This window comes from Amphiprion ocellaris, chromosome 16 (assembly GCF_022539595.1).
Source record: "Amphiprion ocellaris isolate individual 3 ecotype Okinawa chromosome 16, ASM2253959v1, whole genome shotgun sequence".
In the NCBI taxonomy this organism is placed as follows: domain Eukaryota; kingdom Metazoa; phylum Chordata; class Actinopteri; family Pomacentridae; genus Amphiprion; species Amphiprion ocellaris.
In genome coordinates, this window is record NC_072781.1 from 27,156,067 (window position 1) to 27,181,998 (window position 25,932).

Here is a 25,932-nt window from a genome sequence, read left to right on the forward strand (position 1 = left end):
GGATATTGTCTGTCTTTACTTTGATTGCACATTGCGACTGATATCACATAGTCTAAATTGTTTGCTGCCTTAAGACAACTAAATCAAAAATCCTGAAGCTGGTATCTGTCTTGCAGCTACAGTCTCTGTTGTATATGTGGTATATCTTTGCTAGATCAGGATTCATGCCTTGGGTTGATTTTAAAAAGGCACAGTTGGACTTGCAGACACAAAAGCTAGTTTAGTGAAAAATTAGACCACTGTAAGCAGAATGTAAAGTTGGACCTCATTTGTAGAATGAGGTCCAACTTTATATTCCACAATACTGAATTAACAATGATTCAAAGTGTGACATAACACTCGGGTGACATTAGTTTCACTCATAGCTGCAAAAATGCTGTGCATGAATATTCAAGCTCAAATAACAATGCTTCATGGGTGTAGGTTTGGGGATGATATAGCAAAAACCTGTTCCGACTGACCAGTGACAGATACAAAATACCAAAGTGTCAAACTCAAAGAAGACAACTCACACTTGTCTACTAATAAGATACACATACATAGGTCTACAAAGACATCTGCCTTCACTTAAACATTGCACATTTTTTTCCTTTTAGGATTTAACGTTAATGTGAAGAAATGTTGTGTTTCGTTTTAAAAGTCCTGATCCTATATAGGGTATTGAGAAATGATTATTAACCCTGATACTAATGCTGCAGCAGAGAAGCTCTTCTCAGGCTATTCTCTGCTTCTGGAGACATAACATTTACTACAACACAGTGCACAGGGCAATCTGATAATCAAAAATCAAGTCTGGGTCGAATTTTGAGATTGCCATAGATTCCCACCCCTACTGTTTTTACTGATCCCATGACTTCCCCTCTCATGCCAAAATAGCTTTTTACATTGGTATTAGCATTCCTCTGTAAAACAAAGAACACTACCAGATGCAAAGTAATTAGAAGGTTGTGTTAGGGACCCACTTGGCCCTTTAGAGTGTTCACAGCATAAACAGACTACTCAATATCAGGTAAAGAGCTGAAATGAAGAATTTGAGAACATTGCACGACATAGACAAACAGATCTCACAGGCTTATGGTAAATATCAAAATTATCATAATCGTGCTGATTGCATGGATGCCAACATCTATGTCTGATTTAAGCCAAGAGCTGAATAATAATTAAATAGACTATCCAGTGTGTAACGTCATGAGTCAGCTTCCTGTATGACACTTTGAACTGTGGGGAAAGACTTTGGATTACATATGGGAGAGCGGTGAGGGATCATGTGGTGAGAGACACAACAGTATGATACAGACCTGCATTTTATAATCAGAATGAGGATGAGGTAATTATTTGGTAATGCAGTGAAAATAATGTGACACTAAGTTCAGAATAATGCATGGCTCTTGCATAGGAGTGTGAGTGGGTTCATGTGTCTATTTTAAGGAGACGTTCTGCTGTTGAGCTGATAATTAAGAGGCAACTGGGGTCATTCAGCAGCAGCCAAAAAATAACCGTGTTTCAGGCTGCAAGTTGAATCCACACAAATGTACTCTAAACATAGACTGGCTCTTATGATGATCCAAATGAGAAACTATCCTGGGGCACCTGGACATCTGGCGGTATTCCACTATGTATCAATGCGTTTCTGGTAATTTGATGAATTCTGTTTAGTTTGGAAGTTACACCATCATTGCTGAGTATCAGTTTGAAACAGCAACAAGCTTAGTTGAGGTCTGGATTGTTTTAGATGAGATGATTAATCAATAAGTCTGTTAAAGCATGCTTTGGTGGGGAATAGAAAACATAGAATAGTAAAGCATTGAATTATGTAGAATGAAGTGTAGTATTGTATGATATAGTATTATATAGTATAACACACATTGGTCAGCCACTACGTTAAAACCAAAGAAATGGCAGTATTAGACATGTTGCTGAGATGCGGTGATTACAACATAGCAAACGAGATCCAAAGAGACTGGTTGGAGCGTCTATGCTGACTCATGTCCACTGCTGAAAGTGCCTATGGCAGTTCTTGGGTCCTGGCATTCATGTGGATGTTACTTTGACACATTCCACATAGCTGCGATTGTTGCAAAGCACAGACACCCCTTCAGGACAACATAATAACACCACACTGCAGTCATTGTTGAGGAATGGTTATTGTAATATTGTGTAGCAAAGAGTATAATGGCATACACTAGATGTACCTGTTTTGTTTGAGTTACACATATCCAGTTTAATACCTTAGCATGCTGACTGTGATATAACTGATAAATATTTTTCTTATTGTCAATTATTTCATTATGGTATGTTTAGAAAATGTTAGATTGTAGAGGATATATGTTCTGAAGAACTAATGTCCATCCATCCATTTTCTTTCGCTGCGGAAGCAGAGAGCTAATGTGATATCTTCTAAAGGCTTGTTTTGTTCAAAATCCAAACATACTGGGTTTACAATAACATCAAAACAAGTAAAGCAGCAAATCCTTTGATTTCCCTTACCTGGACACTTCCACATTTTGTAGGTGTGTGTCCTTCTCTCCCTATCGTCCCTACTCTGTTAACAGCGGCTGTACCTGTAATCTTCATGAGCCTTGTCACGTGTTCATAATCAAATCATACGGACACACACACCAACACATTCAGAGCTCACTTATGATGAATGAGCAAATCTAAGCAAGGGTCACTGAGTCTGTCTGAGGGCCATGTACGCTATTAGATCTAGCTGTGATTAAACATTAGGAGCTATTTTCTATCTCTCACTCGATGTTTCTCTCACCCTCTAATCTTTCCCTCGCTCATCGTTGCTCCCTTGCTCCCCAAATATGCCCTGGCTAATTCATCACCCAGCTCAAAGCCTATTTTAGCACCTGCTGTGTGTATTCTGGGATGCTCGCTTGGCTCGGAGAGACAGATGAAAGAGGAAGAGTTTAAGATTTGGGTCTGTCCCTGAGGAGTTTGATCACTGTATAAGATTCCGTAGACCTTCTGTACATTCTTTTTCATCTGTTCCTTCATGTTCTCCCTACTTCCTTTGCACTTCCTTTGTATATTCTGTCCTTTACTGCTCCTCTTGTTTGGCCTCCTGTTGATCTTCATTGGCTGTTAGGCTCGTTGTTCCACAGTGCTGTTACTACTGTTGACATTAGGGTCACTTACGAATCTGACTGATTCATGTGAAACTTTGCACTTGTTGAGATGCGGAAAACGCTGGATATGGAAAAATGTAATTTATATTAAATTAAAAGTACAAGCCTGTATGACTGAAGGACAGATGTAAATTGCAAGTCCAAAGAAAGATTGACACTGAGTTTAAACCTGTGTTGCGTACATTACTAGCAGCAAGGTAAAGCTCTTATGTCTATATGGACTTTTAAGATTATGGCAAGATTTCCATCCTCACACAGTACAAGTACTGAAAAAACAACAATGAAACCTTAAACTGTAAAAGAATGATGGAAACATGATGAAAAATAGGAAAGTTTAAGTAAAATTTTCTCATCTGTTTAGATGGATGGTTAAACCTTCCACTGTTTCCAAGCTTCAGTGAACAGTGAGGTTGAGTGCTTCATGTGTGTCATAATTTATTAAGCAAGTCTGTTTCCATTGCACTCTATCACAGGTTGTTGATTGATGCTTTCCCACTGCAGCCAAAAAATGTTGGTGCTTTATAATATTTTAGACCTTTTTTGTCAAGGTTTTTATACCCAAACTAAAAATGTACATAAAAACGCTGGACAGAAACCTAATGACCAGACCTAAGAAGACTCAATCAAGCAACATCACTCATTTTGGCAAGTGCCCCACAAACAACTGTTTGTCTGTTTACTCCAAATAATGCTATGTGCTGGTGTTAATATAGAGAGATGGATGGATCAAAAACATAGAAAACTGAACAAAACCACAGTGTTGCCCTAACCTTAATTAAGTTCTTATTTGTACATGACCTACAGATGGGTAGAAGAATGAGCTTCAATCAACCCAGTTCTCAGTTATTCTTCTGTCTTTAGAACATGAAACATAGAGTCTATGCCAATAGGAAACAAAATTAGAACCAACCAGACTTTACTAGAATGACTTTTGGCAACCAGACTGCCTATTAAAGACTGGGTTCTCTCAAAAAAGAGCAGGCTGCAGATAAAGAGGCAGTATCACACATAGTCTTTTCAGTGAGGAGATATCCTCAGCATATTTGTCTTTTGAATAGAAAAGGCTTTTCTAATCTTGACCATAATCGGCTTCTCTTCAGCTGCCTCACACACACAGAAGCACATGCACATACAAACACAGATACACACAGATGGTTGAAAATTTCATTGGGAGTCATCTGAGAGTATGATTAATCTGATCAGAGTAATTAAAAGTGTAATGGGTTCCTCTGACCCTGGCAAGTGCAGGTGAATAGCACTGTGATTGTGTTTGAATTGTTCGGGGGAACAAAAGGGCCCTGCAGGCTAATCGCTGCAGGAGAGCTCAGTCACACATCCGACTGTATCATCATTAGCCAACAAGAGCCACTCAGAGAATTTAGAGATGAAGAACAAATTGACAGGAGGTAGCAGATTGCCAGCTTATGTATCCAAGAAGAAGAAAAATGTGTTTGTCTTCTTTATTAGGCATTGAGAACGCAGATTCTTAGTCCAAGACTGTTGATGAGGGGATTCTTGTCCTCAGTGAGAGATGTGGCAGATCTTCATCTTGGTTGGTCTTAAGCTGGCTACAGACCCCTATTTGCAAAGCAAGTTTGGTGAATGCCACAGTTTTGTTCCATTTAACAATACAAAAATACAGTATATTGAGAGGCAGCATCAATACAAACTAAGTCAGTGACATAGCTATGAAATTCACTGATGAGCTGAAACATTTTGACCATCCCTGCCCAATATGTTGGTGGTCCGTTGTATGCGATCAAAGCAAATCCAGTACATAGACAGCTTGACTTGAAAGGTGCCTTTGGGTGATGCCTGATGGGAGGACTTGTTCCGGCACATTCGTGTGATGGTGATTTGTGTTTTGCCCCTCTCCAGACCTGTGACGGTAGGTATTATCTACTGTTGACAGACAGCGCCATGTTAACCTTGCAGTCTCAGACACACTCAACCAAGCAGCAACCACCTCCACTTAAGCCAAAGACCAGTATAGAAATACACTGATCAGCCTCAACATTATGACCACTGACAGGTGAAATGAGTAACATGGATCATCGTGTCATAATGCAATGTTCTGGTGGGAAACCTTGAGTCCTGACATTCATGTGGCTGTTTGACATGTACTGCCCACCTAAACATTGCGGGTTAAGCAAGCAATTATTACTCAATGTTACTGTGTAAATATTTTAGATAGCGACTATGGTTAAAAATAATTCCTCAACATCATGTCAGCATGGTGATAGTAGCATTTTGCTCAAAGCAATGCTGGTCATAAGTAGCTCCTAGTATGGCAGAATACTCTTTGTGTTCTTGTATTATGTTAAAATTGTTAGAACTCTAACACTTTATTCATACTAAAATGAACTAGAACTTATTAAAATGTTAAGGAAAAATGAAATATGATCATTTAATAAGACTGAATTCCCCAAAACAGTTGCTACACTGACCTTGTGGTAAAACTGTTTTCAAAACTAAACTGGTTATGACACCTGAGCATCGTACGGCCCGCGGGCCACATCCGGCCGCCGGATGACCCTGACTGGTCCATATGAGGTCATTGGAAAATATTAAAAGTCAGTGCAAATATATATCATCACAATGCATACAAGCGATAGGCCTGCACTGCTTTTACTTTGAAAGATCTGCTAAGGTACCGTTTTTTCCTCCAAACATTTGACTGATGCAGAGCGGGGAGGATACCTGAAAGTTTGCTGCTAAACTGCGAAAGCAGCAAGGATTTTTTACCAAAGCTCACACATAAAGGGATGTCAGTAAGCCATTCTCTGATGGAGAGTTTGTAGAAGAATGTCTGGTGGACTCTGCAGCGTTTATATGCCCGGAGAAGAAAGGAGCGTTCGTTAATGTGGCCCTTTCCAGGCGAACCGTAACGAGGCGGGCGGAGAACATCGCCGAAAATCTGGAGCTTCAGCTGCACAACAAAGTGGACAATTTTGACGTTTTCTCCTTGGCTCTGGTCGAGAGCTGTGATGTCCGTGACACAGCCCAGTTACTCATCTTTGTATGTGGACTAACAAAAACCTTTGAGATGACGGAGGAGCTGGCAGCTGTGCAGCCAATGAAGGGAACCACGACGGTGAGTGATTTGTTCACTGAGGTAAATACATGCATGAACAAGCTGGGACTAAAATGGGAGAGTTTGGTTGGTTTGACAGGGAAAAATGTTGGACTTTTGAAACGGATGCAAGATAAAGTGACTGAAATAAACCCAGAACAGAAACTGATATTTTTGCATTGTATTATACATCAGGAGGTGCTGTGTAAGTCAGTGCTAAAAATCAACCACGTGACTGATGTTGTAACTAAAGTAGTTAACTTCATCAGGGCAAGAGCATTGAATTACACACAGTTTGTTGTCTTTTTGGAGGAGATGATAATAAACATGGTTACCTTGGTTACCAGACAGCTGTCAGATGGATCAGCCTGGACAAGATGCTTAAACGAGTTTGGGATCTGAGAGCAGAGATTCAAGAGTTTTGTGAGAAGAAAGGCAGGGACATCACTGAGCTCTCAGATGCAGACTGGATATCAGACCTTGCTTTTGCTGTTGATGTGACTGCATTAATGAATGAACTAAATACCAAGCTGCAAGGCAAGGGCCTCTTTGCACATGAAATGTACAGCCTGGTGCTGCTTTTATGAGAAAGCTGAAGTTTCTCTCAAGCCAGTTGGAGGGCAACATTCTCACCCACATGCCCACACTGAAGGAAGTCACACCATGAAAAATATCTACAACTCAATAGGCAGCAGTCGTAGTTCAAATGAAAAAACTAAAGTGTTCTGTGTTCCACATTTTCATTGTATCATTGTAATGTTTCATTTACTGTTTTTATTGAGATATATATTGAGCAGAGCTGTAAGTGTATTGGTCCGGCCCTTAACAACCGTCAGCGTTTCTCATGTGGCCCCATATGAAAATTAATTGCCCACCCCTGGTGTAATGGGTGGATATCATGGCTCTCAGAGAAATTGGCATTTCAGTAAAGTGAAACCTTAGCCTGTTGCATTAGTTAGATTTCCTTCTGTCTGCCTAAAGCACTGGAAGTGTCCTGTTGCAAAGATTTAGCCTTGATACTTTATTAGAAATAAAAACTATTGCGATCTTGGCTTATTGGTTGATAATGTACACTCTTTTTAAATATTTGCTTGAACCTGTCTAACATTACAGAATGAGCATAAATAACCATGGTTTTAATCTATTGCATCTAACCTATATTTTCACTGCATAATAATAACAATAACTTGTGAAAACATGGTCTGGCCTGGATCCTTTGGGAAAACAGCAGGCCTATTTTATTTCTAATGTACGGGGAGGAACTCCTCTGTGGAGGAAGGTAGAATGTAGAGGGCCAATGAGAGGTATGGCAGGTCTTTGCCAAGCTCATCAATCAAATGCTTAATGAGGATTTTTACAGTGCCTCTCTATATATAGCTGCAGGTTGACCTGAGACAGGGGTGGGACATAATTTGAAAAGCTATAGGAAAACTGGGCAATAATAATATTGCAATAGGCAAAAAAAGACAAACAATTGTGAGACTTAAAGGAAAAAGCAAAAGATTAATTGTCATCATTTGATCCCATTTTCAACCCCCAATTCTAATTTGATAGTTAATTTTACCAATAATTTCTGGTGTTACATCTCTGAAGTGATAGATAGATAGATAGATAGATAGATAGATAGATAGATAGATAGATAGATAGATAGATAGATAGATAGATAGATAGATAGATTTACACATATCAGTTTTGTGAGTACTTAAAAAAACAACCATACTAACTGTAACTATTTACTGGATCAAAGAGTCAACTCACCATCCAATTAACATAAGCAATTACCCCTAACAAACAGTTTTCAGAACATTTTGTAATTTCTGGTGACGCAGAATCACATTGTGATCACTGCAAACTAGCTTGGTTACAGTTACCTAACGTAGCTCATTAGTGGGGCTTTTTGTCAGACACAATGAAAGGAATTTGCAATGATTTCTATAAAAATATGTTTATTTCTGAATCTTTTAGAAGCACAGTCTACTTTTACAGAAGATCCCGGGTTTAAATCTGCTGGGGTAGCTAGGGTCTTTCTTTGTGGAGTTGAATGCTCTCCCTGCTCCTGTGTGGGGATTCTCTGGGTCCTCCAGCTTCCTCACACAGTCTGAACACATCCATTGTTGTTACTGGTAACTGTTGAGTGGGTTTCAGTGGACAGGTGTATGGCAGAGAAGGTCTTGTCAGTGATGACCCATTGTCATCTGGAACAGGCTTCAGCCTCCATCCAAACCTTTCCTAAGACAAAACAGGTATAGCTCTTGGATGGATGGATAGATGGATGGATGGATGGATGGATGGATGGATGGATGGATGCTGCTTGTCTTAAAGAACAACAAGCCAAAGGATTCCCATCCTTTAGATAGATTTTTTATTAACTATATGCCACACAAACACTCTATATCCAGATTCTGTTCTGAGATATCAAGCTTGAATTCAAGTAAACCTTTATGGTTAAGAACATCATGGGCTACATTACTCAAATGTGTCCCACCGCTTTGACAAAACTCTGTGTCAAATCAGCATGCTGGTTACATAAATACACGATATAGCACCAGCATTTAAGACTTTCTGAAAAGCACAAACAATGTGTGTTTTCACTGAATATTGACAAAGCCACTAGCCAGAGATTGGACAAAATTCTTAATGTGCTTGTTCGTTTTTTTGATGATGATGTGGTCAGAGTAACTCAACATCTGGCAAACAGAAAAGTGAACACAGCCAGTTCCTCAACACTTAGGTAAGAAGTAAAAGATGTCAGAAAGAAAGAAGAAATTGATAGGAAAAAAAATAAAGATTCAGCTTACCAGTTCTTGTAGCACCATAAATGTTTTTGGCTGCAGTAACAAGCTTGCTGAGCCTGACTAACAACATGTCTGTGGTTTGGAATTATTTTCAAGCCCACATATATCAGTACTGGTTGATATCGGAATTGGAAATTGAGAGTTGGACAATATCGACATATCAGTTTTTGGCAAAAAAGCCAGTATCAGACATCCCTATATGGTGTTATACACACTGTTTCATTTTGGTCAGTATTGATAATTATTGATCATTTTAATGATGTATTTTTAATTAAAAAAACACTTAATAAAAGTTAACATGAGATAGAACTTTAATTAATCCTGAGGGAAATTTTTGTGCCAGATGTTGCTCAGTTAACAAAATTTTTACAACATCAGAAAGCAGTGGTGACTTTGAATTTCTCCACTTGAGTTTATTTATCAAGACATACTGTTTAATGTTAACACAATTAAAACCACACAAAAAATAAATACATTTAATAAATAATACAATAAAAAAAATGATCTGACCTTGATGCACAATAAATTGAGTACGCAAGTAGCATCTGGAGACTGACATAGGGTGAAGCCCCTGCAACCACGTTGAGGTTAAGGTTCAGAGAGGATGGTGTGGAACCAGAACAATTGGACAGGAACCCTGCACTGGTCTGTCTGTCTGTCAGCCCAAATGGGACAGGCTGTCAGCAAGGCGTTACTTATGTGGAGGTGGAGGCTTTTTCCTGCCAGCCTTATCTTGCACCAGCATCCACCAGTCCCTGCTGGCCATGGCCTTCACAGGAGGTAGAATGAGGACCAGATGACCTGCACAGAAGCCACAGGGGGAGTGACAGAATGTAAAAGGGCTCCATTATGAAGGAATACGATTGACTGTTCATGAGCCAGGGACAAAATACGTTTGGGATTTGTTCATGCAACCAAATTTTGTGTTTTTGTTATGTGCTTTATGGTGGTTAGTATTTAAGACATTTAAGTGAAGCTGTCAAACATTTTGTTAAACAATTGGTGTGTCTATCACTGGTAGTTGGTGCTGTTGTCTTAGGCCTAGATTGAACTCAGGAGGGGATGATTTCTTGAATCAAATCTGAACTTATTGCTTGCTCCTGACCAGCTAGTGTGTTACAGGTTAGCTTGTCAATTACATAGTCCATGGACTAATCTTACAAGTTGTGACTGTATTAAAGCTTGCGGTGCTGCCTCTTTGTTATGAAGCTCAAAGCACAACTTTCATTATTCTATAATTTCACATGTTGTCATCCACAAACGCATATATACACTACTGCACCTGCGCAGAACATGAAATTAGTCTGCCTTTGTCTGAGATCATTTTTGTGCTTTATCCATCTCAGACCTCCTGTGGGATGCACAGAGAGAACACAGCACCTACTTCCCCCATTTCATTTTTGGACAATTTAGGCAAATGCAACCTGATTATATAACTATCTTGTCTGAAGTCATTTCTGCACTGAAAAGACAATTTGTATGGAAATGTGTGTACGAGTTTGTGTGTTTTGTCAGATCTCTACACATAAAGCATATCCACAGTAATAATCTTACTCTCTCACACACACTCTTTGTTTCTGCTACTCTGAAGTCCATGCATTGTTTGGCCTGTGTTGCAGTGTGGAAGAGGATTCACACAGTACATCCCTGTAGAGAGGAAATGGAAATCTCCTCCGGTCCTCGACCAGGATGTTTCTTGCAACATGTGTGTTTGATTGACAGGGGGAACATGATACTTATGTAATACATTCACACACTGTGACATCATGTTGGGTATTGTATGTGACATGTATAGTAGATGAGCTGCTCATCTAAAGAGACACGGATCCGCTGTGGGCCAGAAAGGATGAGCAGATTTAGTTCATTTGTCTGCGGGAAAGGTCAGGAAAGTCACGTTAAAATAGAAACAGGATCACAGGAAAGATGATTCGTTGCTCATATATTGCCTCTTCCAAGATTTTCTTTGTAGTTTTGCTTAAGAGGAGAGTTTGTCATGATTTGCTTGGTTGAACAGAAAGCAGTAGAATTTAAAAAAAAAAAAAAAAAAACATTGAAAGTGTCCAAACCTTTAACTGGCAATGAATTTTTAGCACTAAATGCAAAATGTTATATGTTCTTGTAATAACTATTACAAGGATATATATGAAACTGCTAGTATATTACAGGGGTATTGTACATATATAGTATAGTACAGGAGTATTGTACATATATAGTATAGTACAGGGGTATTGTACATATATAGTATAGTACAGGAGTATTGTACATATATTGTATAGTACAGGAGTATTGTACATATATTGTACAGTACAGGAGTATTGTACATATATAGTATAGTACAGGAGTATTGTACATATATTGTATAGTACAGGAGTATTGTACATATATTGTACAGTACAGGGGTATTCAACTAAAACTAAAGCCATGGGTTTGGGTTGGTGATGCAGAATGTTTGGTTCGTTTACTCTTCTGGTACTGCAGCTGATAGAACACAAACAAGAAAACTGATTAATTTTCTTATTTGTATTTCTTATTTCTTATTTTTATAAAGTGTTTTTTTTCTCTCTAGCAAAATGATGAGGTTCAGCCAGACCATTCTCCTGTGCCGATACAACGCTATGGAGATAGGCTTCCCTATGAGAATTTACACTCAATCAATCAATCAATCAATCAATCAATCAATCAATCAATCAATCAATCAATCAATCAATCAATCAAAGTTTATTTGTATAGCCCTTTACAACAGCCCAAATGGTGACCAAAGTGCTTCACAACAAAAAAACAAACAAGAAAATAACTTAGAAACAATACAGTAACTTAAAGCAGGACAAACAATCACACTCGCACTCACACCTACGGGCAAATTTAGAATCATCAATTAACCTCAGCATTCACAATCATACCTTGGCCAGAAAGAAAAAACTGTGACACAAACATACATATAAAAATTCTAAGTAATTGTAATGGAATGGTGTTACAATGTGAGATTTAAGTTGAACTTGAGTAGAGCTGCTAAAACTGCACAAATGACAGGTAGCTGAGGCTGACCACAGAACAGTCTCGTATGACCTCTCTGCCTTGGACAGACAGTGTCTTCCAGACTCCCCGCCTTAGTCACATCTTCAAACTCAGAGAGAGATGAGAGTGAGAGGCCAAAGTAATTGTCTGAGATGACAGCACCCTTGCACGCTCGCTGCAGGAGTGGTGTCTGACAGTGTCAGCTAATGAGACCATTAACAAACTGTCACGTTCATTAGGAAACAATTCAAGAATCCCTCTGATAGGCTTTGCATATGTAGATACTTTGTCTAGACATGTATTGCACCATACTGCGTTGTATAATGGATATATATCGCAGTAAAGTATCAGTATTTATTGCCTGCGGAACTCTTTGTGATATATCCTCTGAGGCAGTATTTCTTTAGAAACACAAGGGACCATGTCATTCTAACCACTCATAATCATATTGATTTATTGACGAGTGATCACACAGTGAGGCTTAGCTGCTGCCTGTATGTGTCTGAGAGGCAGTGAGGTGTGTGATGCTCTGTTTCATAGCACTGCTGACTGAATTTTGCTCTAATCTTGCTCTGAGATATCGAGTTGATGTAGCTGAGCACTCACAGATACCAGCATTTTTTTGTATTTCAGTTGACAGCGTGACAGTTGGGATTTGCAACAGTGCATTGACTGCCTGACTGCCTGGAAGAGTAAATTCTGTGTGGAATGTTGCTGCAGCCACTGGAGTTACTGTGTTTTGTTGCTGTTGTTTTTTACAATGTACTGAGGTTTCAGAGCGTAAACCAAAAGTCCCTGAGATAATCAACGACTGCATTTAAAGGTGAAACATAGGTTTACATTTACCAGGTGCAGGAAAGCACAGCTGCTCATGTTTTGTTTTTTATTTTTTTGCCAGTTTACAAACCAGAACCTGGCTGTTCTGTGTGACTCAAGACATTCTGCTGTGCTGTAGTCCCAGGTTTGTGTAATAATTTTAAGTGACAGGTTCAAGCCCTGGAACATGTTCCTTTCAGTAGGACACGTTTCCAGAGTGTGAAATGCAACATTTCACACACATTTTTTGGAAGGCCCGGGCTATAAACAGATAAGATGATACCGATGATAAATGCAACTCACCCTGAATCTTACACCACCTCCAATTTGCCTTTTGGATTCTTACATGCCTCGAAACTTTAATACCGCATTGATTGTGATACCTGCAAAGGTCTCTGGGTCTTGAACTATCCTGTGACGGCACCCACTTGTCACTCAATGTGACCATGCCTCAATTATGCACAACCTTACGACTTAACTCACTTGTTTATTTCGTATTATCTAAGTTCCCTCCCCTCCTCCTCCAAACAGTGCCATGAACAGATAAATTAGCTAGAGAGCCTATTTCTTGCACCAGGCTATAAACATGTTTATTTTTGCTATTTGCCTAGGAACTTCAGTGAAAAAATAAACACTGGACTTCTCTATTAGCTTCTTTTATCAAAGACTCGTTTTTGGGGCTAGTCTCAGGAAACCTTTTGAGGAACTGCAGTTTTTGGCACTTCCACTTTCATTGATAGCACCGAACATAAGCTGCAGCTCTGTGCTTTTTGCTGGCTCTACTGCTAACCAACACAACAGGTAATGAGTTCTGGCAGTTGGTTGAATATACTGACTATTGGCAATTGGGTTTGTCCATGACTGGTTGGTTTTGCTGGGGCAATCAGGCGATAGTTGTCATTTTGTTTTGTAATTTAATGATCTGCCTACCTGAGAATTCAACTTGGCAAATCATTAACCTGTGAAGCACAATTCAGTGCAAGTGTGTATTATTTTAACTAGACATCATAACACTTATTTTTGTATTTATGTATTTATGTACTGTATATTGTGACTGATATTTGTGCTTATAAAAGGATAAATCCCACTGCCAGCTTCCAGTTTTTCTCAGAAATTGTTGGTGAAACATCCTGACAAGTATTCTAACAGCTGTGGTGATCCTCTGACTTCTCCTCTACCAGAAGCAGGGAGGGCAATGATATATTTCAGCATCTCTCAGATGGATTGGTTGTTGTATGCTCAAGCATTACCATACATGTAGAATGCAATGCTATGGTAATGAGTGATATAATTTTGCATATATGTGTGTGTATAACGCATACATTATATAATGCTCCATAGAAATCAGTATCTACATATTGTATCTTCTATGATGAGGACCCAAGGATGTTGGTATCACGTGTCGCATGTTATAGCACTGTATAGTAGGATCCACGTGCTCATGGCCTGATTTTTCTCTCTCTAGGCACAAGGTTGTAGCTCACACTCCTGCACACAGACACATGTGTACACATTCATTGGAGCCACACAGGACTGAAATAGAGTAGTGATGGCCCTGCACACAAACATACATTACTCAAACACATACACACACTAAACATGCTGCACACAGAAATGCACTAAAGGACACACAAGGAGTCATGTTTATGAACAGAGAATTGTGCAGCACACATACGTATCCACATGCATACACATACAGACCTGCCAAGGGACACTAATGAAGATAAAGTAGCTAATTAAGCGTGACAGTGAGGAGCGATGGGCAGCCGTGTTATGTGACGTTATGGGGTCGTCTTGGACCCATAGACAGGAGACTTTGGCCAATACAAGACTCTGTTAGTGAGAGACTGGGCAATAGAGGGTGAATGTAGTGTGTGTGTGTGCGTATGTATCTGTTTCGGTCTCTCTGCTTCTATCACTGTCTTTTGAAGTCAATATTTTTTTGTTCATTAGTCCAATCTGAAGGAAATCCAAACTTCACATATGATTTTTGCTGCCCATAGGGGCTTACCAGGAGCTAAACTTGTACATGTTTGTGCTGAGATTGCACTGGGAAATGTCAGTGGGCTTTTAAAATCAAAAGTGCTTATCTATTTTGGAGCATGAAAGTGCAAAGCAAATGTCATCGAAACTCAGTCATTGATTTTTAGCATCCGTTTTTAGAACATACAGTTGGATCTAAGGAACACGCAACAGCTAATGGTATGTCCAAATGGAAAGGTTTAAATCCTCTAAAGAGGATGAATGTGCTCAGAAAATTTAAAATGACATTTTTACACAATATGTAGCATTTCAAAAGAAAAGAAATATGATCGAATCCGATACTCGGCATTTATCTGAACATCAGACAAATAATCTGACAAATGCTGATCATCAGTCAGCAAAGTCATATTGATATCATCTGGATCAAGAAAATATTTAGTTTCAAACTGGTCAGTATTTGTTGAAATGTCTTGCTGCGACTGAAGTGTTGCCACTTTAAACTCAGGTCAAGTATGCCAGATAATCGTCCAACCGGCACCTTTGATATTGTGACCCACAGCCATAGAAACATATACAGCACATCAATAACAATGTAGATTAGCATTACTGTTATCGTTTAATAGACTAGAATTCGTCATAAAAACAGGACATTACACTATCTTTGTCTGGAAGAGAGTCTGATTTAGACATGAAAATTGACCTTTTTAGCTGTTAGCATGATCCTGATCAACATGGCTCACAGTCCTCCCTGCTGTATGGCAGCGCTGCACTAAAGTGAATGTGGCTGCTGACTGTGTTTACCTGCGTGAGTGACAGCGCTCCACAGCACATCTGATAGCATGTGCTTATAGGCTGGTTAGTCATAGTTATGTGTCTGTGCACGTGCGTGAGTTACTCGGTGTTATGTCATGCTCCTCCCCCCACCACCATGCGCCTCATCAGTTACGTCACATCACCATAGTAACCCCGGCAGTGGTGATGCATTCTGCTTCACTGGAGCCACCTAAAACACTCAGCAAGGTGTGTGTGTGTGTGTGAAGACTGTAATGGAGCTCAAACTCAAGTTATAAAGATATGACAGGAGACAGAGAGGACTCCTGTGGAGTGTGTTTTGTGCTTTAAACTTGTCCACTGTCTCCTGTGAATGTCACAGCACAGAAACACTGGCTAAGGGGAAGAGCATACAGTAAGAGGGCAAAAGGCGTCACAGCTGTATAGAAGCACTGGCACTGATGCAACGTGGCAGATTTCACCCTTCAGTTCTCCCTCGTAGCACCGTACACACTGTAAGGAAGTGCACTGCACAGCTGTGCTGTGCATCTGTTTGTTTTAACGTGTAATGCATGTTTGTTTTACAGCTCATTTTCAAAGTTCTGACGTTGAATTGGACCTAGTCATGCAGGGGGTTTATGTTTTGTCTGCGTTTTGAGATTTTATCCAACCCAGTACACTGGAGGAGAATGGAATTTAGTTTGTGATGCTTGCAACATAGAGAAGTCAGGTAACACTTTATAATCCAGCTTGCACTTCACAATGTAATTTAGTTGTAGGAATTAGAAACCAATAAAGCGCCCACTAATTCCCACTGGTGCTTACATGGAGGTACAGTGGAGGAATACAAGACCAGGGAGAACAATACTCTAACTCTGAAGTTCATATACTCACAGTATGAGAGAAGCAAATTTAGAAATTATATATTTTTTTAGCAATTTAGAAAATCTCCTGTTAACAGTGTTTCTGCTTATCACGAACTTTAAACCATTCATCATTGTGTTCCCTACTTTAGAATTGGCTGGCAATTTCTCTCTTTGCTCCACTTGAGTCACTGACGCCATTCATGTATTATTCTTTACAAGACTGTCTTACATATTTGGAAATGATTTTCATGATTCCAGTCCATCATTCAGAAATGTTACAATACATATCTGCCGTGTTTTTGCTCCAAACACTTTGCATTAGCAGAAATTCTTTAAAAATTGGATTTAAAAATTAAATATAAATATTAAATGAAATTTTAAAAAACATTGTATCAAGAAATTAATTGAAGCCTATGGTAAATTGATTCCTTTTGGAACTGTCTTGTTGAATTGTTCTGGCATTTTAACATTTCTTACTGGAATAGTTGTAAGTTCTATTTTTTTGAACCTTCATATAATTCACATTCAGTGCTATTCTGTGTGAAACTTGCAATGCTGCCTTGCTGGCCACGTCATCTTTGCAGTTCTTAAACCCAGTGAGATTTACTTGTTTAAATAAAGCTTAAATAGAAATGAAGCCTTTTTGACACTGTTTTTGGGAGAACTTCCTTATTTGACTCCCAGATGGCTGAACCTTTCATCGCATGTCATTACTGTCTCTCCCTACTGTCTGTCTCCTCTGTGCACTGACAAAAAAAAGAAGAAATGCAAGTTATTCACATTGCGTCTTACGATATGCATGCTGCAGCATAGATTAGAAGCTAAAATTGGATTGTAATTTGTAATTATATTACTCCCAAAAGTATGGAAACCCCATAACAAATGTAAGAAAATAAGGCCAATAAGCTTGTTGAGTTCTGACCCTAAAATATTACTAATGTTCATTGATTATTATTATTATTTTGTAAAATTATGGCAGAATGGGTACGAAATTCAAAAAAAACCCTACAAAGACAGACCAACAACCCAGTAGTTAGACATATGATTAAAATCTGGCATGATGTAAGAAAACATCTAAAAGAACCTGATTCCTTGTCACAATATGGGTTAACTGTTTTTCACACCAGGAAGAGCTGATGCTGCATATAAAATGTGGGTCTCTAAAGAACTCAAAAAGATCCAAGATCTGTATCTATAAAACTCTGATATTATGTCTTTTGAACAACTGAAGCATAATTTCAAACTGAACAGAACACACTTTTTCAACTTCCTACAACTTAGAAGCTTTGTAAAAGCAAATCAAAACAATCCATTTTCTAAACCCCCACAGTATTTTTTTTTGAAACACTGATAAAAAGCACAGTTTAAATAAGGGCATCATATCTGAATTCTATAATATTCTTGCATCTTGTTCATCTGAGAGCTCACACTGTGTGTTTGGAATGAAGATCTGGAAACTGAAATGTCAGCAAAGGAGTGGAATTCTGCCTGTGCTGCAACTAATACTAACACAACAAACACACAGCTCAGACTAATTCATTATAACTGGCTAATGTGAACATACATAACTCCTGCATAGCTAAATGAGTTCAGTAAAAATACACCAGATATATGCACTAAATGCACAGAAGTTAAAGAAACACTGTTTCACTTTGTCTGGAAGTGCAGAAAAAATTTAATTAGTGGTGGGACGCAATTAAAAATATTAATCTAATTAATTACAGGCTTTGTTATTAATTAATCATGATATATCACTTTTTTTTATCAAAAAGCAATATTTGACACAATAGGGAATTCAATTCAATTTCATTCATTTTTTCGCTAATGTTTGCTCTGGTGCTCGCGGCAGCATGTTTTGCATTAAGGTGATACCGTCAGCAACTAATTGAAGACCTGCAGAGATAAATAAACTCTTTGTTGCACAATTTGCACACAACCATGCTTTTATCCAAGCTGCCATCAGGAAGTTTTATAAAAGAAAACTTTCTTCCCAACAAGCTCAACGCAGTCTCGTCTTCCATCACTGTTCACCAAACTTTCTTGTGCACTGACATCAGTCAGTGTGTCCTGTGTATCTTCTTCACGGCTGGCAAACAGACTTTGGGTGAATTAGCCCCACCTACTGGGCTGGAGTGTTCATCAGTGTTACCAGTGTGCCAAAAATTAGGGAACTGAGAAAAGTGCAATTAAATGTGTTATTTTTTAATGTATTATTTTTGCTGTAATTAATTAATCAAAATAAATGCGTTCCAGGCCTAATTTAAACATTTTGGGAAGAGGTTAGGGCTACTGTACATGTGAGAAGATTATTTCAAAAAGAATTTCATTGGACCCTAAATTGTTTCAAGTTGGTTTGTATCCAAAAGAATCTATTTTAAAAATGAACAAATATTAATGATCCTCAACTTTCTAATTGCTAAGAAGTTGAAAGCTCCATTCTGAAAACAACTCACAGACCAACTATTGCACACTGGGTAAGACAGGTGATGTCAAACCTTCGTCTAGAGAGAATGAATTATATACTGAAAGACAAAGAAATCAATATTAGGAAGTTTGGGGACCCTTTTTGAAATATGTAAGAGACCAGGATTTGACAGAGGGTAACACTAAGGCGTGAGGTCAGTATCACTTTCAAGTGCCTTCTGGCATCCTCATCAGAATCACTAAGTTATCATTAGCACAATACAAAATAATGGAAAGTTTAGGTGTTATTAAAAAGGTCCATACATTGACACACAGGGTGGACATGTTGTATGATTTGTTCATACTTTATCTGCTTGCAGTAAATTCATTTTAAAAAAATGTGGAAGTTTCACCAACATGCATTTGCAGCAGTCTAGGGTTAACTTGTTACAAGGGATATGAAATTAAGTAGAAAACTGGAATTTTTTGGAGAGAAATCATCATGTCTCCAAGGCACTTTTTGGTGATATTGACCCAGTGATTCTGATGTAAACCATGATAATTCTGTGGGGAATATACAGTCATGGAAAAAATGATTAGACCACCCTTGTTTTCTTCACTTTCTTGTTCATTTCAATGCCTGGTACCACTAAAGGTATATTACCTGAAGAATACAATGAACATGACAAAAAATGCAGCTGATTACATAATATTTTATGTCCTATTTGACATGCTTAAGCTTAATTATATTCCCAGGATATATGACAGGCCATTTTATGTCATTAGTCATCAGCACTGCACATGCAAAGGCATAGAGTGGTTTCCTGCTTACATTCAAGTCGTAGCACAACTCAGAAGTTGAAGCTGGTCTGAAGTCACACAGGGCATGGAAGAAGCTCTTCATCGACGAAAGGCAGAGGAAAGCCTGGTTACTGTTGGCTGGGGATCACAAGGATTGAACTGTTGATGATTGGACTAAGGTTCTCTTTGGTGATGAATCCTGTATCTGGAAAACCTGCTTGGGACAACAAATACAAATTCCCATCAGCAAATTCAAAGGAGCGTTTCAATGTTTGTTTGTGTATTCTGTTCTTTTTTGTGGTTGTTTTTTTCTCTATATGCATACGTTTGTAAAAATAATTTTAAAAAACAGTAAAGACAATGTTGGAAAAAAGGAGAAGAATCAGGTATGTGGGGTGTAATGTCAAATATTCTCCTTATCATTGTTTGATGACACAGTAAGGAAAACATTATCAGCACTGTACCAGTAGTAACAAAGATATAATGTTGCACATAGCCTTGTTTTCAGCCACTATGCTTACATTTAGATACCAGCAGGAACCACTAAGTATTTTCTTATAAAGCATTACTTGGCAACATGTATTTCCAGGCTCACAGTCTCTGTTCACAGAATACATTCTCAGCATATCTTTCTGCTGAAATCAGAAATATTGAGGTAAATTCAGCAAACTAAATATCTCTGAGATCAAACTATTTTATCACATTAATGCAGATCTAATATTGTCATAAAGCAGTCCTGCTTAGTTGACTGGAGACTTAATCAGATGCCATCGTCAGAACATCATGGAACAACAGTGAGAAGACAGTCCAATCCACAGCTGCTAACAGACGAATTATATTATGTTTAATAACGAGCAGCTCCGAGCTGCTGTGCCTCCTCCATTAGTGCAACTCCCACCTTGAATTCCAAAAGTAAAGTGGCAATACAAGTCCAGTAAAGTGACCTGAACCTCAGTGACTTCATGGAGTACTTTGACATTTTGTCACTGATTCAGCCACATTTAATAAGGGGTGCTATTTTTATTTCACCTGCTGTTTTCAAGGTGAAGAGGAGGCTTTGGGATGCAGCTTTTGAGGCAGAAAATTATGAAAAATGTCAATTTGAACATCTACAGAACAACTGCTAAATAAACCTTGAGTTGTGATTGTTGTATGTAAACAATCAAATATTAACCACTCTAGACAGACGTCAACACTGAACCCTCTAGGAAAAATACAGGTCGTTTATTCATCTTAATGTTTATGTAGCTCTGACCTTACTTCTTTTTTTCTGTCTTTTTTTTTCTTTTAAGAAATGGGTCCTACGGAACTCTTATTTTATGGTGAATGCAGAAATCTGGAAACCTGGGCAAATAAATAGCATTATGTGCATGGCTACATACCAGAAAAAGTGCTAGGGAACATAAGCTTGTTTTTATCATTTAAAGTACTAGCCCTTAAGTAAATAGCAAGTAATAACAATGTTTCCAGGGGAGGAATATGGACGACATTGCCATTACTGCTCTCCTGCATTTCTGGCTTAAGACTAGGTAAATATATGCTTCCAAGCACATAATACTGCTGCTGCAGCTATCACTCCAGAGCATCCTATTCCAGCTCACTGCGTCTTTGTACCTCCTTTGCTTTGACATTGCTATTTGCAAAATGTTGCAAACGTTTCATGTTTCTGCATTTTGATAAATATAACCGAGCACGGTGCTATTTATAGAAGCCCTAACGTGCTCTGCATCTAAGTCGGTGCCTGTTGCATGGTGGGAGAGAAGATGGGCGGGAGGTGGGGCGCTTGAGGATACCGTGACCCAGATGACTGAGCTGGAATGATTGCCCTTGCGGTGCTCAGCACGCCGCCGTACTAATGCTCCCACAGGAGTGTGGTGACACAAAAAGCATGTCTCATCTGCCTTTTGTTCTGTGGTGAGAAGGAAGGTTTAGAGTATTCAGGAATGTTGATTAACTGTGGAAGAAGAGCTTATGCATCGTGGCTGTTACACTCTTTATGTATGGGAGGGAAGGCATCACAATATTTGGAGAATCAAAAGTCATTATCTAATGCTCATCTGTAAAAACAATGAAACCAAAGAAAAAAATCTCCAAAAAATACAAAGGATCTTTGTCAAATCATGTTTTGTTACATTAAACAACATACAAAGTGATGTATTCACTGTTTTACACCAAATCATCTCTCTTGGTTTCAGGCTTCCATTAATGGTTTGTCCGGGGGGCTGTTTTCAGTGAGTTTGTTCTTTATGAGTTCTTCTTAACCTTTCCACTTTCTCTTTGTTTTCTGCCTCCCAGGATATCATGTTTCCAGCTCCATGGTTGTGCAGGAGGCGAGGTGGGAGAGTCGTCACCTTCTACAAGAGGGCAATGAGTCCAAGCTGTACTCAGAGGTGGAGAAAAACTGCACTGAACCAGGTGAGTGTGGCTGAAAGATGGAGGAGTGCATCTCTGTGTCCTTACACCAGTGTGGGAGATTTCTGAAAAGCTGTGATTAGAGCAGCCAGATGACTATTTCAAGTGGCCTTTATTTTTGTATTACACATGCCTACTGTTTCTAGCATTGGAATGTCAACCTTGTTAGGGCTAAAGCCTACCGCTATTGGATGTTGTTTGAATTAGATTTGGCTTGTCAAATAGTTGGTTAGCTGATTCATTCATCCATCCATTATCTTTACACCACTTAGTCCTCATTAGGGTGAGCTGGACTCTATCCCAGCTGACTTAGAGTGAAGGCAGGGGACACCCTGGACAGGTCACAAGTCTGTCACACGTAGAGACAAACAATCACTCTCACACTCACACCAACAGACAGTTTCAAATGATCAATTAACCTCAGCATGTTTTTAGACAGTGGGTGGACAGTGTATTTTTACAAAGTCATAAAAGAACAGCACTCTATCTGGAGAAGAGCTGGAGATGAGCAGAGAGAAAGTGAGGAGGATGGTGACATTTAGATGAAAGCTGATGAAGAACACAAACTTCACCCAGGTAGAAATCCTCTCTGCCCTCCTGCTCTCCTTCAACCCAAATACTGTGCGTGCGTGTGTGTGTGTGTGTGTGTGTGTGTGTGTGTGTGTGTGTGTGTGTGTGTGTGTGTGTGTGTGAGAGAGAGAGAGAGAGACTCTTCCTCTGTGTTTATGCAAAACTCTCATGCCTCATGTTTGTTTTCTCTGTAGGCTTGTCAGTGTGTGTGTCTTTCTATGTTTTCCTCGTGACATGGAGTGTGTGAGTGTTTTCCATGTGGAATCCTGGGGCTTTACAAGGCTGACATCCTGCCAAGCATTCTCTTGATCTCATTGTAAACACACAGCCCCCATCTAATGCATGCTTGCACACACACTTCATCCTCCTGCAGCTCGGGGATGCAGAGATGTTGCTCAGTCTGACTGGATTCATATGGACAAGTTATATTTAGACAGCACATAGTTTATAGCCTGTTTCTGTTACGCTTTGTCTCCTGAAACTCTAATTACCTTAATAGAGATTATTCCTGCTTTCCTGCACTGAAAAGAGCCTTCACAACATTCTCCATACGCCTCACTTCCTCTCTCTCTCTCCCTGTCGCTCCATTATTATCTGTTTAGCTCTCTCGTCCCCCCGCAGCGCTTGCTGTCTCCTGCTTCTTCTTTGTGTTTTTCTGTTCTGTCTGTGTTTTTTTTTCCTCACATACAGTCATCAGTTCTATTCCAAGTGGTATAATATCACACATTGCGGAAACACAGCACACAAACATGCACTCGCTGAGAGGACACGTGCACGTGCATCTCTGTGCATGCTGCTGATGTGGTAACACGTGCATATCCATCTAAACAAATATTTCATGCCTCGGGCAGAATTTGATTTCAGAACCAGTGGCACATTTTTGCAGTGAGCTTATTTAGATTTGTGTCATTTGTTTAATTTCCTGCAAGATTCATAAGAAGATCACCTCTTGCTGCTCGGCACCATCCTACCTTCCCGTGGATCTATCCAGGTGAGGCCGACAGCGAAACAAAATGAACCATGACTGAAAATGTGCTGGAATGACTGAATGTCTTTGTTAGTATAAAAATCAGAATCTTTTTTTATTGGAGAGCTTTTACAGTAACAGTTTTGGGGGAATAGCCTAGCTCCTATTTTTAGTGTGTTTGACAGTCTCGCTGCAAATACATAACAATGTAGCTCAGACACGTGACGCAAAGCCCCCAAAATAACGTTTACTCCGTCTGCTGTTGGCTACGACCAGCTGGGCTCTGTGTGGCTTCCTCCAGGGAGCAAATCAGTTGAACTGTACCGAGCTGCTTTAGACTAAATGGAAATGATGTTGTTTATGGGAGACACGTTTGAATTATTTTGAAAACAATGTTAGTGACTGATCCTCATCACTCTGATGACATGATGTGTCTATTATTAGACACACAATGCCTTACTTTAGTTTTTTGTTCATGATATTACATAAGAGTAAAGTGATGGGAAATGATGGCATGTGAGCCATTTTCTGCAACTGTTTCCCATTTTGAGAACGTTTTGTTTTTGGGCTTGTAAAAGCTTCTTGATGACTCTTCCCCACAATCACCTAAAAAAAATAAAGCTTTCACTAGTTCTACGCTGAAATAAAGTGTCCTGCATACATACAGTCAGTGGTGACTGAGCTAAAGGACTTTAGTTATTAAATTTTGTACTTCTTCCCTGAAAGTTTATTAAAATTGTAGTTACTACATAATATTTTCACTTTCACAAAAACTGCACATTATTATTATTTTTGTTCCAAAGGCTGAGCACTGATCACCATTTTACCAGGACTTTTCTTGCATTCGCTCAGCCCTCATCTGTCATAGACGGTGATTTTGACTGCAAGGAGACGGTGTGGGAATAGCTGCAGTGGTAGAGTCAGGCATCAGCCTGAAGAACTCTGGTGACAGCATTAGAGTTTTCATGTCCACAAACATGGGAGGGTCCACAATAGTGATTAGAAGTTTGGCTCTTTTCAGAGAGCCGGTTCTTTTGGCATCGCTCCCAAAGAAGAGCCGACTCTTTCGGCTCCCAAATGGCTCCTAATTTAGTATTATTTGTAGCCTCATATTTTAGCCTAACCTGGCAAATATAATGGTTTGTGTATTGATAAACCATTTTGCATTCAGTGTTTTTAATCAGAAGCCTCATAATTGCCTCATTTTGCGTATTTGTTTTGTTACAAAAGCAGGCATTCTTACTTTTGTTTAATATTTTAATCAAACTTTTTTTGCACAAAAAACAAATGAATAAAACAGAAACAGCACCAAGCTCGGTGTTCAAACAGTATAAATGTCCTCAGTGCTGGTTGACATTCAGAAAAATCAGATGCCTGAGCTTGGATGGGCTGATATTACTTCTTCTTTCAGTGAGTATCTGCCCTGTTTTTGAGAAGATTCTCTCAGATGGAACAGAAGTTGCCACAATACACAGTTCCTCCTCCATCACCTTCACCAGGTGGGGAAGACTGAGGCCTTGGTCTGCTACCAGCTCAGTGGGTTTTCTGCTTGTTAGATGAGGGGCTCCTCCAGATATATTCTCACCTCCATTACAGCATCAGCTGTAGGTTTTCTCCTTGCAGCATCTCCTGTCGCTCTTTCATCAAAGAGCCTCCACACAGCAGAAGTTTGTGGCTCCTCCTCCACTTAGCCCTCTAATAGTGGAGGTGTCTGGCTGCTGGGGCACATTTTGCTGCTGCTGCTGCACTTATTCTCTGAAGTGCTTCGTCAACAGCTCTGTTGTCACTGAAGGAAGGCTTCTTTAACCTAGGATCCAGTAACGTGGTTTCTGTGAGGACGGTGTTAATGTTGGGAGTCGGCTTTCACTCGATGGGAGTCGGCTCTTCTGATTTATTACAAAGCATCGGCTCTTAGAGTCGCATCTTTTGCGCATGACACATCATTAGTCCACAAAGGTCTGAGTGCAACCCTCCCAGCAGACTAGAAGCTAATATAATAGCAACAACTATATGTCAGTGATGTCCACAGCTATATAATCAAGGTTTAACATGACTCTCTGCTTCTGAGTCTCAGTCTCCTCACCCCTCGCAAAATGTACCACTGTCCACATGACATGAATTCAGCATTCTGTGTGAAATGCTTTCACTTAGTATATTGTCTGGCAGCTTGGTGGGAAATGAAGAGCTCTATATTTTATGTTGCCACTATCTGGTACTGCAGCTTTACTCAGTGCAGACGGGTGACTTAAAATACCGACTGGCTACGTACACCATTCAATTCTGACAGGAGGAAGTTCATAATGCGTATGATAGGGCTATAATAGAG

General features: G+C 39.3%; 1 protein-coding gene across 1 annotated transcript in view; it reads left to right on the forward strand.

The window, feature by feature from the left end:
* slc24a3 (solute carrier family 24 member 3) overlaps positions 1–25,932 on the forward strand; it is an 86,406-nt gene that overhangs the window by 13,546 nt on the left and 46,928 nt on the right. The window contains exon 2 of the mRNA XM_055018710.1: positions 21,953–22,072. Within this exon, the coding sequence (XP_054874685.1) occupies positions 21,953–22,072 (120 nt within the window). The remainder of the gene's footprint in view (positions 1–21,952; positions 22,073–25,932) is intronic.